Here is a 19,492-nt window from a genome sequence, read left to right on the forward strand (position 1 = left end):
GGCGCCATTTTTCGCATCCAAATAGATTAACAATTAAAGATAATACTGTCAAAAGTAATTCTAAAACTTGAAAATCTACGAAACAATGACGAGGTGAAACTCTTGTTCAAATACCGACGCCGTTACCGACGCAGCTTTCGGAAAGGTGGTGCGTGTGGTTTTAACCGGAAGTCAGTAAGTCGTCGGTTGATACGTTTCTCCACATCATTCGCGAGTCGCGAGTCGTGCTGTGTGTGTGTGGTTTTATGAAATATACAACACGATGGTCATCCAACAAGAGGTGGTTTCGAGGGCCGAAGAGGTTGCTGATCAGGTGAAATAACGTATTTATTATACAAATTTCGATACGAATGGACCGCGATGAAAATCCGTGCCGTAATGTTCGAATTCCGTTAAACCAAAGCCGAATCAGAAAGTAAGGGTTCTTCTGTCAACGTCATCGGTTCTTCTCAGTCGTCTGTTGCTCGCTATAATTTGCCCCACATATTTTGAACGATATTTTTTAAACCACCTACTATCGCCAATCACCTTTCATTTCACCTCACAGATTCTAGTTTATCCTTGTCATCGGTTGTTTGCAATTTTTGAAAAAGTTGCACAAGTTCACACAATCATTCAACGTAATTCTCTGCATTGGTCATGACTGAACTTTGTCCTTTGGATGAAAATATAACGTAAAATATTAATTTCTAAACAATATGTATCCTTGCTCTGCCCTCAAAGATATCTTCTGGATCAATTTATCTAGTAACAACATTCTCTTAAGTCATTTGTGTCTTCGCTGAAACAATAACAGGCTAGTTTCCACCGCGTATTTTATCGTCAATTCAGTTGAGGTTCAACAGAATGTTGCCACTTGTGTGCCCAAACCTAGATCCAATAATTTTCAGTCGTATCCAAAAGCCTGATATTTAAGTTTAATTATAGGAATGTGCCACATTCCAGATTCTAGTATCTGGAATGAAGGATTTTGTAACCAAGGTGAAAGTTTGCCAAATGTTGTGCCACTTTAAGCTGATAGAGTTTGAAAATAGTCGGTCACTCAAGTTTCACCAAGTTTCTCATTTCTGGGAACATTCATCATTGAGTTTAAATCCATGCGTTATTTACAATGTTCTATCACAACCAAATTTGGCACTTGCGCTTAGCACCTTACCATTTTGACCCGGAGTCTGACGTATTGTAACAATGTGTTTGGGTAACAAAATATAAATGATTGAGTGGCACTATTCGCGGATTATTTGTAATTCAAAGATCTCGCCGTAAATTGGACTTGATTTACGTTTCGTTAATTTAGTTGCCTATTGCTGCTCTTTTCTCAGTCTAACTTGCAAGATATCAAAAAATCTAAGAACCTGATTTTTGATCCCTGCGGATAATGAGAATATTAATTTTCCATCGCATGAAACAGCGCTAGGAGTATTTGTTTAGGATTCTTAACAAAAACAATTAATTGTAAAGATTAAGTTTGAAGCACCACAACATGAGATTTGAAATTACAATATTAAATCACAGCTGTAGTGACTTTGCCTTTGAATGAAATCAGAATTGAGACATTCTTCTCAGAGGTGTTTGAATACTAAACAGAAACCGGTTTTTAAGAAACTTGAAGTATAGAAATGTGTTCTATACTACCAAGTTGATAATTTTTCACAGCCAATATTTCAATGAAATTGAAGTGAAAAATCGTGATGTCCAAACTCTAAGGTTGTCTGAAATTCAGTAAACTGTAATACAGTAAGAAATAGTCATATTTGACCAACTGAACCAACTTTGAGCCACTTTAAAGCTGCATAACAGTGAATTTTTTCTTAATATTTCATTATTTCAATATTACTAATTTCTCTCATTTTAGTTTCTTAAGATTAGTGGTGAACAAGAATTAGCCGACTGAAATAATACGTGCTATTCAAAATATAAATCAAACCGAATCTATTTAATTCTGTAAAATGTGAAATTCTCAAATAATTTAATTAGTAGTTACAATATTGCTTTGCTGTGAATAAGTCAGAGTTTCTCAGAACAAAATTAGCTTGGCATTCAACTCAACTATTTATTAGTTGGCAGTCAAGAATTAACCTTCAGTGCGCATTAGGGTAGTAGTTATTTAGGGTGTTGACAATTTTTTTCTGGCGCACCCTCCATATCAACTTTAAATAATTCAAAGACAATGCTTTAATTTTTTCAGATTTTATCTCAACTTTAACCTGTGTCTTTTATATGATGGATTTCCTCATTTAAAATTCTCGTTTTTCGGACACATTTGCAGCATATATTTTATTGTAAGAGTAATAAAGTTGAAGAAAATTGAACTGCGAGGTTTTAGTGGGCATTAGTGCTACCATCGGAGAAAAAATTCACATCATCATATCAAGTAATCTAAGCAAATTGCACTTTCTCAAAATTTAACTTTTTTCCATTCACAGGAAGTACAATTTGTCCAGATTACCTGGTATGATGATGTGAATTTCTTCTCGGATAGTAGCCCACCAAAACCTCGCTGTTACAGATTTTTTTTTTAACATTATTACTCTTACAATAAAATATATGTTAAGGATGTGTTCGAAACACGTGTATTTTAAATGGGGAAATCCATCCTCTTGTCAGCAAGGGTTAGAGTTGAAGTAAAGATCTGAAAAAATTAGAGAAATGTTTTTGAATTATTTGAAGTTGATTTGGGAGGCACACAAGAAAAAAATCGTGAACATTCTAAATAATGACCACCCTAGTGCGCAACATCAAACATACTTTGTTATACAAAGCAAATCGAATTTGTTTATTAATTTATGTTACATGGATAGAAAGTGTAACAAAATATCTATTAGAATTACTTTATTGTGTTCCATAAACAAGTACAATGTATTAATTAAGTGCCGCAGTAAAAAAAGACTGTTTTTAAGTTAGTAATATTAATTTTATGAAATATTGAAAATATATTACTAATTTGCATCTTTATAGCGTAAAATTATGAGTATATTTTGTTGTATTATGGCTTACGGAATTTTAGTCTAGCATAATGATTTTTGTAATAATGTTACAAACTTCAACCTCAGAAATACAGAAAGATTTTTGAAAGAACAACTTAACAACAGCCAGTGTAATATGCAAATCTTATTTTTTGCTGAATATTGTGGGCCATGTTTCATCACTGGAGAATCTGTAAACAACAGTTTTATACACTGATACAGTATATATTTGCAAGGGCGCACGTTTGTCATTAAATCTTGACAACAACAATGCCAACAATGTCAATAACAATACCATTGCTTTTTCAGGTGATACGTAATGGAAAACACATACTGCCAACACTTGCGCGGCTTTGTCTGATTGCTACATTTTTGGAAGATGGATTACGCATGTGGTTTCAATGGAGCGAGCAAAGGGAATACATGGACATGTCTTGGGGCTGTGGAACATTTCTGGCCACGCTGTTCGTCCTGATCAACTTGATTGGCCAGCTCGGCGGCTGTGTTATGGTCATCACTAGATGGCGTGTCAGCATAGCTTGTGGAGTTTTATTCTTCATCGTTGTCCTCCAGACGTTCGCTTACAGTATTCTCTGGGACCTGCAGTTTCTCTTCAGAAATTTAGCCCTAATCGGCGCGCTGCTGTTGGTCCTGGCCGAGTCCAGAGTCGAAGGAAGATCTCTGTTTGCTGGTGTTCCTACTTTGGGTGACAACAAACCCAAGAACCTGCTACAGTTGGCTGGACGAGTGCTGCTAGCCTTTATGTTCATCACGCTAATTCGGTTTGAGGTTTCCTTTCTGCAAATACTTCAGGACATCCTCGGCAGTATTCTTATGGTCTTGGTTACCATTGGATACAAAACAAAACTGAGCGCGCTTCTGCTTGTCCTACTCTTGTCCGCTCTCAACTTTTACCACAACGCGTGGTGGACTATTCCTGACTTTAAACCGCTTAGAGATTTTCTCAAATACGACTTCTTCCAGGTGATGTATCCAGTCTTATACATTTCATCTTTTATGACTTTACTGTCCCTCAAGTTTCTGTTATACAATGTCTCGATGTTTAATTTTTTTTGCACACGTGACAATAATAATAATCTTTTGTTTTCATTCCAGACCTTATCCGTGATCGGGGGACTTTTAATGATCGTTTCACTGGGGCCTGGCGGTGTCTCTATGGATGAACACAAAAAGAAATGGTAGATGACCTACTAATTATCATCATTTTGATCATCAAATCATCTCAAGAATCAAGAAGAAAAAATTTCCATTTCTGCAAGTTGCCCTCGGCTAGAGTTATTTTATCTGTGCAAGTGGGGGCTAGGATTATTTCCAGCACAGTGTTGTGTGCAAGTAAATGATTTCTAAGCCAAATAAGACAATGTTTAAATAACACAAAACACTTCTGATGTACATCAAAATAGCGACAAGACAACTTGGAGTGACCGAAATGCCTTGAAAACAGCATTTTTACTATTGGCAGATACATGAAAGTATATTAGAATTACCTAATTTATACTATTGCTATGGTATTGTATATATGGCAGTACATTTATTATGAAGCAAAGAAAAAAATATATATTTTTTTGGTGCGTTTTTAATTTCTAGAATTTTAGCTTAATACGTTAATTGATTACATGACAAATTATAGATAAATAATAGATCGAAAATTATTAAATATTTTTCAGTTGTGAAGCATCCGAAAATATTGACCAAAATAACAATTTGAAACCTTGTAAAAACGAAATAAACATCATAGGTGACTGTAGATTTCTTTATATATATTCTTTGAACTTGTCATTTTTGAAAAGGAACAACGGAAGAACCATTTTAAAGTCGGTGAAACTCATAAAAGATTTATTTGAATGAGTTGTTAGAATCAGATCAAAGTTTGAAGCATAAGAATACATGCTAAATCATCTGCATTTCGAAATCGTGAATCGTGTTGTTCTAGTCGTCGGAAACTTAAGTTATCAGGGTCATTGTCTAGATTTCCAAAATTGACCAGGATACTGCGTTTGAAAACTAGTTTCCGTATGACATGAATTTTTGACGAAAATTCTAGTATGTATTGCTAAGTCAAGATGTAGTACGGAAACTTAATCGAGACTTTTACTCACATTTTTTTTAAATTCACACGTCTTACAACAGTGTTGGAATGTTACAATTCGAACAATAATAGAAACCATTTGAGATAAATAAATATACAGAAAACTATTTTCTAACGCATTCTGCAATTAGGATGAAGATTTATTCGATCAATAGACGAATTTACGTACATTGTAATATCTCGTACAATTCAAAACCAGGAAATAAATAAATCAAATTTTGTCTACTTATACTTTTGTTGCAAGTGTATCTTTTCGCCTCATTTTGATTTACCTCATTGTCAGTTAGGAATTCTTGGATACAGATTTATTGTGCATAGATACCATTAGAGACAAATTTATTTTACACAACTGCATTCACAGTGTTCATTCACAACAGTGTTCTTCTATTAGGATGTCGAAGTATTTCTGTATCCAATGTTCGGCCCAGCATATATACCGGTTTTTGTCATAAGTATTATTGAATCACCCAAATACTACAGTAATTTGAGGGAAAAACTGAACCACATGCCCTGCGGAACATTGAAAATCAAAATGTTTCAGTGCAGTCGTCTCTACTAGGACGTCCTAGTAGAAGAATGCTGTGTCAATAATACCCATGTAGAATAAGTGTGTCAAATAAAATCACTGTTCAATAAGTCCGTGTCGAGTAATACCTGAGGCGAACAAAGTCGTGTCGAATGGGGTTGTGTGCAACATGTTTGTGTTTTAACGCGGTCTGAGTCTAATTAAACCAAGGCAAACTGGGCTTCTCCCATTTTAGTTTACCATTGTTCTCGCATTGTATTTTTCTCTGCAAGATGAGACAGAAAATAGAACGTAACTCAAGAGTTGCAAGTTTTAACTTATATAGTGAAGTTGTTTATTATCGCATTCCTGATAAAAAATGATGTGATTCAAAAATTGATAATCAACTACGATTTTTGTGATAAGGTAATCAAAAAAATCATTGTAGAAGCAAGATATGGATATCTTGAAGAGATAATCTTTGTTGTGATACTTAATAGTATTAATTAAAGTCAAATGAAAATATTCCACTGCCTTTCGTAAGCTCGGGTGTATAGAGACACAAATTAACTACAGATGCATTTTGTTATCAATTTTCAGCATCGCCAGTAGTGTTGCATCTTATCTTCCCTAGGTATTGGATCGTCGGCGAGGTCTGTCCAACACCTAGGGCCCAGGGCCAGAGTAGCTTTCAGCTGCTTTTAGCACTGCAGGCAACATTTTTAACCTGATGCCAAATTCAAATGAATTAGAATTCTTTCTTATTCAACCATAATCAAATTTGCTCGTTTCGTTGTAGCGCAGCTGTCGATGGTTAACTTGGTCGGGTTGAGTCGAACGAGTGGAAAGTAGCCAACGAGGCCTTCCGGAATCGAAAGAGCTAAAAGTCCCACATGATTGGTCAATATTCAAAAATCAGTTAATCCGCAGCTTCTTTCAAACCTTAGGCTTGGAAGAGGCGGCTAAAATAAAAACATTAAAACGCACTTCTGGAGTTCGATGCTGACTCATTTTTTACTCGTGAGGGCGGTGATAAGCGTCATCTAGACCAATCAGAGGATAGCTTTAAACGGAAAATTTTCTTTTCACGAGTGCAAATTAAGTGAGAATCAGGCCCCTGGCTTTGCGGCGAGCAACTAGACTGAGGAATTCGGTATGGAGGGGGTTTTGAACGGCCGTTGGCCGTCGAAAGGTTTGAAATCCGAATGTGGAGTGTGTCGGGTGAGGCCTAGATGGCGCGGTCGTGGAATTCCGGGCGGTTTTGGAGACAGACAGTGAGTCGAGTCAGTGGTTACAGGCGGACATGTTGAAGGTGTTTCCGTAAATGTGGGTGAATAATAAGTGAATTTTATGCCTCTTGACGGAGTCTCTTAACGGGCTCGAGCGATATCCCAGTGTCTCTCTATGTGAAGTGTCGTGACAATAGACCTCCAGGCTTTTAAGCCGCAAAGATGAGCTGGGGCACCGAGTTATGGGTGAGTTTTTATCGGGACTCCGTATAAGAGAGCCCGATTCTACAATTCTGTGTCGCGATTTTGCTATATTGCAGTCTTCAAAACCAGTTCGTGTGCCTCGCTGGCCGGCCCCTGCCTTTTCAGCCAACTAGCCCCGGGCGATATTCTTTATTCCCCCGATGCCTTGGTCGACGAATTCTCACTCTCTTCATTCTTCTCGTTTCCTTTATTTTATCTCAAGAAATTTGAACGACACACCGAACGTCAATTATTCCCTCCGAGCAGCTGCAGCTGACGCCTCGCATTGTTCGCCTCTGTTCGTGCCGCTGTCATTGAATGACAATCTCATCCGTTAATTCACTCATTCCAGGGAACTTGCGTCAATCCCCACCACGTCATTCGACTCTGCATTTCTACATTTACCTACGCTTACTACCCACAACTTCGATGATACACGTTTTCCGAGCTTATTCACACTCACGGCGGGATTAAAGAATACACAGCGTCGAAACGGCACCCTAAGATTTTTCCGTATTATATCCAGCTATCGTTTATATCTTCCGAGAGAGGCAGTTGCGATCTCAATATTTCCATTCATGCTCACAAGTGAGTCATCGCACCTCATTTATCCCGGAAAAGATTACGTTTTGCAGTCGCTCGTTATTCTGAGGTTGGTCGCGATTTTGCTGTTCCATATACTTCTCGTTCCTTTATTATTGTTTTCCTTATGCTCACTATTGTACATATATCCATACATGCGATACTTTGCGGTATTTGAAACTCGTAAAATTGGATCATCGTATATTATCATATTCCCGGGGAATGTCGCAATTTTATTAACAATTAACTTTCGTTGATGTGTGTGTATTCAGTCGTGCAATTGACAGCACACTCGTTAAGCTTTGCCCACAAACGTTCCTTTCATTTCATATTTTCTAAAGACACACACACGCAAGTGTCCAGCACGTCCTTGCAGTTGTATTATCACGCCTCGGAATCTATGTAGGTATATAAATAAATAAATATATGTACTAACACATACACACACAAAATTCTTGACCTCATCGCGCATCTACTGATGATGATATACATATTTACGTATGTACAACTTTCTTCCTTCTCACTCCTCTCTGCTCTTACTTCCGGAACGTGACATCCTCTTTGGGTTATGTTACATATCATCGAAGCACCTTGATCCCCCCCCCCCCCCCCCCTCATATCTTTTTTCTCTGAATTTCGATCATTTTGTCGGAAACTTTCTCCACGTGCGCTCGCCGCGTCGCCACTTGACAATAAATTCATTGCCTGCGACGTGAATGGAGCAGCGAATATTCAATCACCATTTACGGTATTCGTGCGTGCGACTGAAATCGCATTAAGATTTCTCGTCTATTTATATCGTTAAATATACTATCGTCTTTCTGCCATCCCCGTGTGCAGTTGTCACACTACGTCACCTCTTTAATCCTTGAAACTCGAGAGAACAGAGGCCGGAAACTCCTTACTGTGCACGCATTTGTTTCATTTGAAATGTGTATGAAACCGAGTTCCGAGAAGCTCGCAAACCGTTTTATCAATACATTAGTCGGCCTATCGTCCTAAAACGATTGTCATTAGTCGAAATTGTGGTTGTTACCGAAGCACGATGGGCTCTGAAATTGCTCGGAGCTGTTTTAAACAACGAGGCTGAAGTTAGTAAGGTTAATCTATCGAAACGTTGAATCAAAAATTAATCAAAATCTGAGATTATCGATGCTGTATTAACAGTTTACTAAATTTCAAGTAATCCTAAGGTTGCAAAATAACAAATTTTACCCAAGATGCATCATTACATTAACGCGACAAACTTCAGCCTGGTTTTAAACACGGGTTCATCAACGCCATTACGGAAGAATTTTTAAACGGAAATATAGCCACTTCGCAATTTTCCGTGAATTCGTCGGAATTGCATCAAGCCGTGATTTATGGCTTGAAACAGCGAAATATCATCAGTTTTAATCGCAATCCCTATAAATTATTTAGAACGGGCCAATGTAATAGAATTTCCTTTTATCGATCAGCGATTCAGACTTTGTAGAATGGCCCTCGGCTGCGTATATTAATAAAAATATGCAAACACGTGCTATGTCAGTTCACCGACAGAGCAAGGACATTTTTAATATGTTTTGATGGGTTTCTATGGCAAGCGCCATTTCACTGATTGTGAACTGTTGAACACTGGAAGGAAAAACTTGGTTTCCATGTTCGATACGATGCTGAAGTTAGTAGCGTTATTGTAACGATTAACGTGTTGGAAAAATCGTTATTTCACAATGGCAACAACGTCTGAATTTCAGTAATTCATAATAACATAAAACCTATTAACATTCTGAAAACTTGGCTAATTCAGTCACTATAAACTTGGAAAATAGTCATTTCTCCCCCCAATGTTCCGTTATCCTAACGTTATTAACTTCAGCCTTTTATATTCAACGACTTATTGTGAAGGTGAAACTAGCAGCCCGAATTAGCAGTAAACCGTGTTAAACTTTTTGGAAATAGAAAAACGAAGCTCACTTTTATCCACATAATTGTATAAAAGTATTGGGGGTTCAAGGTGTTTCACAAAATTTTGATTTTCGGGTTTCTCTACTTTATTCGAATGAACATTAGAACGTTTGGCTGTTATCCTCGTCGACTTATTACGAACTATGATCGTTGTACCGAAAGTTCGACCAATCTTGTGGGTAAAACAAATTCATTTCCATCGGTCGTGTAGCCTTCTCGCACGGAGAAACGTGAATAAAAGTTGTTGTAGGTTTTTGGAACACGCGCTGACGGCCTCACGAGTAATAACTTACTTGGAAATTTCTCTCTCAACTTTTACACACTTGTGTATAATGCATATATGTATGCATACTCTTGACCTTGCTTAAAATAAACGAATGATAATTTTTGTACCAGATTTTCGTAAAGTACATTTTCACATTCCATGTCTGATACGAAGAATCAGCCAGCCATCTTGACATTAATTAACATTTTCCTGAAACCTGTAATATTTTCATCGAATACCTGCGAATATAAGTGAGAAACTCATTCACAGTTTGGAAAGTCAATCCCATGAAAGTCGTTCTAAAATTGTACAATAACGATTTTTTCCACGATGTTTCGTTACGTTACAATAACGTTACTAACTCCAGCCTTCTAGAATTCTAAGGCTTTGGGTCAGACTTAAAATTAGGATTGATATAGGTGCCTCGGGATTTGGTTACATTTTGTCAAATTTATCTCGAGATATTTATCTCAGTCCATAACGACCGAACTTATTCTACTTGTGAAATTTCTCGGCTGCTTTCATTTTTTCCACGTCCATATACCTATGTGTATGCATGCATGTACGTGTGTATAATCTGACACAAAGCGACCAATCACACGGCGAACGCAGCGTTGTTATTATATCTGTCATTCCTTCTTTCTCTTCCATTTACCATTCTTGGTTGCAGGCTATAAGTTTCGACGAACGAACGCTTCAGCAATTTTACGCTCGGTCAATAATAGTATCTACGATTAAGATTTACACACACCGCACAATTATCTTATCAGTTTAAGCCGGCTTATCAACGGTAACTTATACGAACATTCTCTTGCTTCCTCGCTCTTCTTCTCAAACTCAATACGCGGTCGTTATTCACGCATCCTCTTATTATTCTTCTTTTTCAACTTATGTACGAGGCTGAAATTAGTAACGTTAGCGTATCGAAACATTAGGGGGAAAAATAATTATTTTATCATATTGAAGTTAGTAATCGTACCGATTCGTGCTGAGGTAAAACCGTTATTTCTCGATTTTGGAATTGTATAAAATTCATTAAACCGTAATAGAACAAAACACACTCACACTTTGAAATCCTATTTCCTTAAAAAATATTGTAAAATTAAGAAAATAGTGAATTTTTTCCCCAACGTTTCGTTACGATAACGTTACTAACTTCAATCTCGTACTATTTTGCATTTTTGTAGTGACTTTGAAGTGGTTAAATTTTAAAAAAATTAATAACTTCGCTTATTATAATTTACCGCGTTTTACAGATATCTATAATTACGGAACAGCTGGTTTTCCGCAACACGAATCATTATGACAACGTTACTAACTTCCGCCGCATATTTATGTTTGTTGTTCTATATTCTAATTCCTCTGCCAACCGCTGACCGACGGACAAACGGGCAATGAACGAATGAATATTCCAAGTATTTTTCCGTGATTATTTTCCTGTTGTTTCCATTTTTATTTGTTTTCTTCACTTGTTCTCTATTTCCTTCGTTCCTTCCTTGCTTCCTCTTCAGCCCTCCACATCTTGCTTTGTCGCAGTTACCCTCCGATCATCTACAATGGTGGAAATATTTATCTGCCAATAATTTTCTTAAATTTCTTGCAAAATAAAAACACTGTACTGAATCAAAAACTGCAGTGCAAAACTTTGTGAAATCAATCGAGTCTTTCGTACAAACTCCCTCTAATTATTATTATATAAAAAATTCTCTACATTCAAACACTTTTCACGAGGTATTTAAATATTTACAGAGATACTGGAGAAAATATTTGAAAAATTTAACCAGTTTCACCATAATTTGAAGACAAAAAAATATATGTTCAAATTTCGTAAACTTTTCAAATCAATTTGACAAGGTTGAAGTCAGTAACGTTATCGTAACGAAACACTGGAGAAAATGTAATTACTATTTTCTTAATTTTAGAGTGATTTTGAAGGAACTACGATTTCGAAGTGTTATCTCACTGAATAGACATTTTTCGGCCCATATTATAATGAGCATTCATGTTTATTCTGATCAAAACTGCAATCCAATAATAATAATGAACATTTTTTTTATTTTTCTCATTCATCTTTTAAAGTTACGAAATCTTCATCTTATAACAGATGTCAACAATTTGTAATGTTTCATAAGATTTTTCTGAATTTTTTCAAATCTTAGAATCTGGACTTTTTTTTTCAGGTTTTTAAATTTCACATTAGATACGCTGGGTCAAAAAATTCTGATAAAAAATTGCGATTGCGTTCTTCTTTGTGTACTTTCATCCAAAAAATTAGAAAGTTAATCTGAGACATCGAATTATAATCGTAATCGAGATGTCATGAAATGTACCATTTATATGTTTTGAGAAATAATCCGTGCTTTATGCTAGAATGATTGATCAAGCTCGAAAAAAAAGTTATCGATCAGTACATTTTCACCGGGTATTTGGCATGTGCGAAATGCAGACTACAAACGCGACGACGACGACGACGACGACTTGAAACAAGTGACGCGGTTCGCTCTCATTTAAACAACCTCTGCAGTGAAAGAATAACAGACGAAAAAAACATACGCAACCTCCTCTCAGGTCTGCCAAGTGGTGGCGAAAAGAAAAAAAAAAAAAAAAAGTGACGAAGGGAGGACGGGGGATATATTTAACAATCTATGTTATGCACGCACCTTTTTGCTCCATACGTGTGTCTATTTGTCTATGTATATATATATATAAGGCTGGTTACTACCGCAACGCAATTAGCGTCGAATTTAGTTCCTCGTGATGTAATTTACCATGCCGTTGTTATGTAATAACGAACATCTGTGCGACAAATTCATAATGTGCAAAATATGTATATGTATATTTGTATGTCAGGATGAGTAGTAGGTATGAGAAATTCACAAGCTTTGAAATGATAAAAAATAATAATGATATTGTTCGACGATCCATCATTCTGACGAACATCGTTGGGGAAGATTATAACGAGGTCAATATTAAAACTTCTGTGCAGATAAGCTTAATGCATATGTCTACCACACCTATACGTCACATATGCCTATAACAATATCATGGAGCGTATAATATTAATGGGGCATTCCAAGAGTCATCGATCAAGATCGCTAATTCAATTATTTACTTGAATTTTTTTTTTTTTTTTATAAGAAAACTGGTTAACACATGCCAATTTTTGAAAAAACGTATCCAGTTACCCTAATCTATTACATGACTTGACTATATAAAAATTGAAAGAACTCAAAAAAATTTAGTAAAATATATGAAAATTTTTGAGACCTTGCTGAAAGTGGAGTTTTTACTATAGCAAAAAGAAGGTTATTTTGGAAAATAATGAAAATGAAACATTATAATTTGAGGAAATTTTCGGTAACAAAATGAAGAAAAAAATTTCACCTAAAAGTGGGTCGAAAAAAAGCTTATTTACGGAATTACTAAACGATGATTTTCATATTTTGACACGAAATATTTATCACTCAAGAACATTTATACTTGGAATTTAAAATGACGTATTTATTATAATTCCAACATTTACAGTCGTGTCAGAGATTGGAAATCGTGGTATTTTTTTTTTTTTTTTCACCATAGAAAAAGAAATCAATGCAATGATGTATGTAAAGTAAAATGCGTAAATGCCTTAACCTTCCGGCAAACTTGTTTTCGGCCCGAAACAAAATGCGACCGCGATTCTATACAAATTATTTGACAATGCATCCCATTTTCTCACGACAGATGCATCGCCTGTCATTGTCACATAATTCGCATAGAATTGAACTTTCATTTTCTTTCGGACCGAAAACAAGTTAGCTGGAAAGTTGAGGTATTTACGCATTTTACTGTATTTGCTTGAAGTTCTGAACCTTCATTCGAACGAAACTATAAACGGGATGGTCAGTACCACATGTCATAGTTGTTCCGCATAATCTTTTCTATATATATACCACAGTTGTATCGAAAATTGTATTCAATTTGTAAAAAGAGAAATCGTGGAAGCTCGTACGAAAGCTTGCCCAAAGTTCTCTGCAGTGCCTTTACAGGAAATAAAATTGGCCTAAAACAGGATCAGCAGATTATATCTGCACTATAATTCGACTCTATGTTGTTTAGCTGTGCCCAAGCAATTTTGGATCTTAAAGATCACTACATTTTTTCACATCAAGATTCGAACCATTGCGTATAACGAGTATATACCTACCTACTTAAGAAATGTATTCGAATCGAGGTAAGGGAACGCGGTTCGAAATTTAAGCAGTCCTACCTCGGTGACGACCACGCCTTACGCTTATCGTTCCGATACTTCGTCGAACTTTAGAGATACGAACGATGCGGCTTAAATTTTGTTTATATACGTACTCGTTTTGGCCGTTACAGACTAAGTGACGTCATGTTGGAATGGAATTCCGACTTAAAAATATTCGATTCGCTTCATTTTTCTGGTGCTCGACGTCTCCAGTTTGAATCTGCGAATTTCAAATTACCTAGAACACCTGGTGACCGGTAAATTCGAAAGTTATCTGGTAGAACGAAAAATTCCCTAGAACAGAGACTAATGGCGGCCAGTTTCTACTGATTTCACAACACAGATTGTCGGGAAGTTTTTTTATTGGTCATGTCACCGACGCGAAGAAACGAACTTACATTTATCTCCTCTGATTTGAAAACTAGGGTGACTAAAATTTTCTAATCTCCCTTTGTCAAATTACACAGACGGCGAGGTTTCGTCTCCTGCGAGTTAGAGTCTTTAATATGCTTCGTCGAAACTCGTTCATCCTCGTTCATCCTCGTTTTAAAGCTAGCTTGAACAGCTGACACCGACGATTACGGCGCGGGTAAAACGCGTGTAAGTAAATTCCTCCGTCTGGTTGTCGAGCGTTGGCCCAGGTCGTGATCGGCATCAGAGTCATTGTCTCGCACGGTGTGTACTTCGGTACGTATGGAAGTATGTGGCTGCTGACGTATTATACGTATATAGGTACCGAGAGGTTCTCCCGAAAGGACCTGCTTGACAATTGCAACTCGCAGCTTTTGTCTCTAAAAAAAAGTTTCTTTCGCGCTGGACTGGACTTACATAAATTCGGTACCAACGGTGCCAAAATACCCTAGATCGGTGGTGATTAATCGTTGTGACGTTGAATCTGCGTGGGGATTCGTGTACCTGAGAATACGCTTATTTTTTGAAATATCGAACAATTCGAACGTCAGTGCGAGGTACAAAAACTAAATCATGGAATTTAAGTGTTACGCTATGTGCGCAATTATTTCCACAACACGGCACGATACGCGGATCCGCCATTTTCACTACAAACTTTATATTCATCTGCGAATAATATTCGAAACAATCTATTTTCGATTCACTCCACGAATAACCGCGAATGTTGCACAATACATAACTGTCAAACTGCTATGACCGTTGTGTGACGTGTACTCTACACGATGGCGTTACGGAGCAGGGAACCGTTTGCCAGAAAAATAATACCGTAACAATATGAGAATTTCTTCGGACAGTTGGTACAAAATTACTCGAAGGTTTTGACCTCGAAGTAGGGAGCGTGTCGTAGGAGTTCTAGGTAGACCATCTATAATCACGCCACGATGCGAATATAGCCAACTTCGTAAATATGTTACTAGCATGGTAGGCAGCGTGACCGATTCTCAATAGGCGAGAGGTTATGGTTGAATGTCGCTCGTCAACCGATAAATTCTAGGGAGTTTGTTCTTTTCGGCGAAGGTTTCCAATCAAGCAAATTGAACCGCGCGTGTTACGAGCAGGTTCTTTCAAGAGAACCGCTCGGTATACGTAAGCCAAGTAGGAGCCGTTTTTAACACTTCGCAGGTCAAGACCACGCGGATAAAGCGGAGAGAAGATAGTCGCGAATGAATTGAATTCGAGTGGAAAAAGGTATCGCCGGTGATACATGTATGGTTCATGACGTAGAAATTTTATCGGCGAAATATTTTCAGCTGTGTGTAAGTTATTGGTGTAAAACAATGTATCCTGAGTAGTGACTTTTACGTGAACAATCAAGGCGATGGTTAATCTTGGAGTTTCTGCAGTCTATTCCACTTATAAATAAGCTGATATTACCCTCGATCAAGCTCAATTTGAGGATGTGTCAGGTGTACACCTATACGGAGATGATTTCTAACAGATGGTCTTGAATCGGTCAGAATCCACCTCTGTAGGTAAACAATCTAGTCAAAAACAATATTGGATTGAAATAATTGCGGAATTTATTATGGAGTGAGTCAAGTGCACCCGAGGTCAATCTACTTGAATTAAGGGCAAACGATGTTCCCACGAAATAGGGAAACGAAATAAATCGAAGGATTTGCATGAAATAGTTCGCACTATTCAACCTATTAATAATTATTGAGGAGAAAATTGTACCTCATATCTGATTTGAATAAATAATAGCTCACTTTGCTTTCCAAATCCAGAATTATATGCATGTTATGCTAATATGGGGAGTAATTTACTTTACAAAAGCAAAGTAAAGAAAAAAAAAACTCGCTTTATGTAGTCGAATTAGGACTGTTTTTTGGTAAATTTCAACACCACCAATTTTTCGACGTGTATTTTTTTTTACGAATATCTTGTAAACCTGCAGTAGTTGAAGTAGTATGAACGTAGTCGTAGAACTAGTACGTTGTGTTTTTATATTTTGTTAAATATTTCAACGTCGTCAAATTTCGAACGACTCATCCAAATTGCTCCTTTTCGTTTTTAACTTTGCCTTTATAAATAATTAGTGAATCACTCAATACGGAATCCGCTTTACTCGATTCAAATGTTTCCACAAAGAGCAACGGCGGTGAATCACCAAACGGTCGATTTGTCACTCTGTTTAACAAACTGCCGACGAATGCTTTAGTAAGTTGTACTAATGTAATCTAGACACCTACGTGTTTCGTATATATATATATATATATATATACATGGCTATATACATGTACACTTAATCTCTTGGGAAGGATGCAAGGAAGATAAGAAGTTGAGGCGCAGTTCTATCGAGCTGCAGGGAGTTCGATATAATTGTAATAAATAACACATCTTGAGACCTCGAAAGTTTTGAAATATGCTAATACTTTTATACCACTTGATAATTATACATGGGTAACGGGTCATTTCACGGAAATGTCCCATAGTCAGTTTAACATGGAGTATGAAATACCGATCAACAAAATGTATCCGGTTTTAAATTATTGCCCGTATTTATAACGTTTCCATGAAGTAACCCAGTAGGATCCGTAACATGCGGGCGATCTACGAACCTTCGGCCATCTTTTTGTGGTGAAATTTTCGAATTTGCTGAAATTTTTTCACGTTTTAGCACCGGACGTCGAATTTTTTATTTCCCGTCATCGCAAAAAATTTATGGCTTATGTTTTTTTGTTGTGAAAATGTTACATGTTTCCAAATATAATATCTATTTTGAGATGGATCATCAGAAAGTGGCGAAAAAATACGTTTATTTACTTTTTCAGTCAGATATGTATGTGTGAAGACCCAAAAAATAAATTGTTTTTATTTCTTCGTTTCAAAAAGTAGAGTTCCGAAGTATATTCTAAAATTTTCAGAGTGAGATCGAAATGGGATAACGATTGAATTGGTATATTTTTCTAGAGATCTCAAATTTCCGGAGCATGAAAACAAAAATTATTTAATAATTTGTTTGCTTCTATTATGTGAAAGAATACATATGTTAAAGTATATCCTGAAGTGTTCAGAGTCGATAGAAAATGAGTCCATCCATCATTAATGATGAATTGATATTTCAGTGATCTGGAATTTGACGGCACATCCAAATTTCGTCAATATCAAAATTGTGACTCAAAAAAGCTGGCCAAAATTTGGCGAATCAGCCTATATACATAATATACATAAAATACAATCATTCAAACAAACTATGATAAATATACTTGTTGAAATAAAATTCTACAATGTGTGGTTTAAATTTTGCACAAAAGATTATGTTAATTATCTTTTTATAATAATAACAATAATAATAGTATCCACACACGCACGAAGATGTAAAATAGATTTTTCTCTCTAAAAATAAATAAACATCGTGTATTAAAAATATTTTTAAAATTATCTGTGGCCGTTAGAATTGATGATTCTCGAGAACTGCTGCGTGGAATTCATCACATACTTCTGCGCAGTTGGAAGAAGGGAAAAAGTTTGTGTCATGATGTATTAATATAAACGTACGGAGGCGCCGAAATATCTCGGCAATTTTTTTTCATTCCCATTTATATTATACATCCGAAGTATGACGATATACGCATGTATAAGATATTTGACATGTGCGCCTTCAGAAGAAGCAAAGATTTGAAACCTCTTTTCGCTTGAACGCGTGGGCCGGACCTACCGGTTTTTTTTTTTTTTTTTTTAGTTTTAAGTAAAGGTACGTTCCTACCACTAAAAAAAAAAGTAAACGAAGTTGAAGTTCGTAACATAACGAGATGTTGAGACCAAAATTATCAGTTTTAAACTTGACAATGACCTTGAAGATATCTAGTTATTGCGATTCCGATGTTCTAAACATTGTTTCAAAAGCACGACGTAGTGTGTCGAACCATGAGCTCATAAAATTAAAAAACGGGTTTTAAGATCGCCTACTATTTCGAAAACAAAACTTTTCAACGTGTTCCAGGTTGTTCTAGTCGTCCAGTTCAGTGTTCCATAGGCACCATGTAGTGAGTCGAATCATGCAGTCGTAAAATCCAAAAACCCATTTGGTTTGTCTCACTGCGTTATACTTTCGGAACAATGTTCAGTACCACCAAAACACGTTGAAAACTTTATCCTCGGAAACCTAGGTGACCGAAGACCCCGTTCTTGAATTTTTTTCGTTCGATACACTACATCGTACATTTAAAACAATGTTCAATACGACTAGAATAACCTAAAACAATCGAAAAAAGTTAGATTTTCCAAAAGTGGAGGGCTAGTAAAAAATATTTTGCAGCTTTTAGCGAGCCCGGGTTGACTGTTTTGGAAAATTGTTTAGAACAACTAGAACAAGTCGGAACAGCAAAAAAAAAGTTCGATTTTCCAAAAGTGAGGGGCTCGGTCAAAAAACGGTTTTTACTTTTGTCTTATTGTATTCTGTAAATCATGAATACAAACTTTTGGAACAATGTAGAACAAACCTTGAACAATTGTGAACGATATTCAAAACATTAATTTGTTGGAAGTGGGGAGGCTAACTTCACGTGGGTGAATTTCAGACCTTCCTATAATGATGTAGAATAACGATTTGTCTTGAAAATACATCGAAATGATCTCGACCAACTTCAACCTCATAAAAATGATTGACAATTGAATTTTGTCAATAACATTTGTGGGCTTGGATTTTTTTTCAGACCAATTCAACAAATGATCAATTTTAGTCGCAATAACCGGGGTGGAGTTGAAATTCCGAGTTTGAAAAGTTCCGAAAGCGGCAAACTTGGCATTTTTCGTGAAGAAAGTTAAAGTATAGAAATCAAATTATGACGAAACATCATAACTCGGCCAAGTAAAAGATCAGAAAATGCGAATATGAGAATATTTAAAAATCTGAGACATCGAAATTCCGAATGATCGAAGATTTTCAGCTCTGTGAATTTCTGGCTTGGTGAAATTTTACGCTCGGAATCCAGGTAATTCAG

The 19,492-nt window shown here is 36.4% G+C and overlaps 2 protein-coding genes across 8 annotated transcripts in view; both read left to right on the forward strand.

Annotated features, from left to right (window-relative positions):
- Window positions 1–157: 157 nt before the first annotated feature.
- Window positions 158–5,305, forward strand: LOC124298014 (surfeit locus protein 4 homolog). The gene is made up of 3 exons (XM_046749551.1): window positions 158–313; window positions 3,276–3,950; window positions 4,083–5,305. The coding sequence occupies exons 1-3, from the start codon at window positions 263–265 to the stop codon at window positions 4,167–4,169; spliced, it is 813 nt and encodes a 270-aa protein (XP_046605507.1). The 5' UTR covers window positions 158–262; the 3' UTR covers window positions 4,170–5,305.
- Window positions 5,306–6,793: 1,488 nt separating this feature from the next.
- Window positions 6,794–19,492, forward strand: part of LOC124298011 (formin-binding protein 1-like) — a 44,003-nt gene continuing 31,304 nt past the window's right edge. For 4 of the 7 annotated variants that reach the window (XM_046749537.1, XM_046749539.1, XM_046749540.1 and 1 more), the window contains exon 1: window positions 6,795–7,056. In XM_046749537.1, coding sequence (XP_046605493.1) covers window positions 7,033–7,056 — 24 coding nt within the window. In that variant the 5' untranslated portion in view covers window positions 6,795–7,032. Of the gene's footprint in view, window positions 7,057–19,492 lie in introns of all 7 variants that reach the window. The other 3 variants (XM_046749535.1, XM_046749538.1, XM_046749536.1) reach the window with 1 other exon arrangement.

This window comes from Neodiprion virginianus, chromosome 2 (assembly GCF_021901495.1).
Source record: "Neodiprion virginianus isolate iyNeoVirg1 chromosome 2, iyNeoVirg1.1, whole genome shotgun sequence".
NCBI lineage: Eukaryota > Metazoa > Arthropoda > Insecta > Hymenoptera > Diprionidae > Neodiprion > Neodiprion virginianus.

Excerpts from the sequence above, each read along its gene's own strand:
- LOC124298014 (XM_046749551.1), top strand. The coding sequence starts at position 263 with ATGGTCATCCAACAAGAGGTGGTTTCGAGGGCCGAAGAGGTTGCTGAT. Across the intron at positions 314-3,275 it reads CCGAAGAGGTTGCTGATCAG|GTGATACGTAATGGAAAACA; the intron begins GTGAAATAACGT and ends TTGCTTTTTCAG. Across the intron at positions 3,951-4,082 it reads TCAAATACGACTTCTTCCAG|ACCTTATCCGTGATCGGGGG; the intron begins GTGATGTATCCA and ends TTTTCATTCCAG.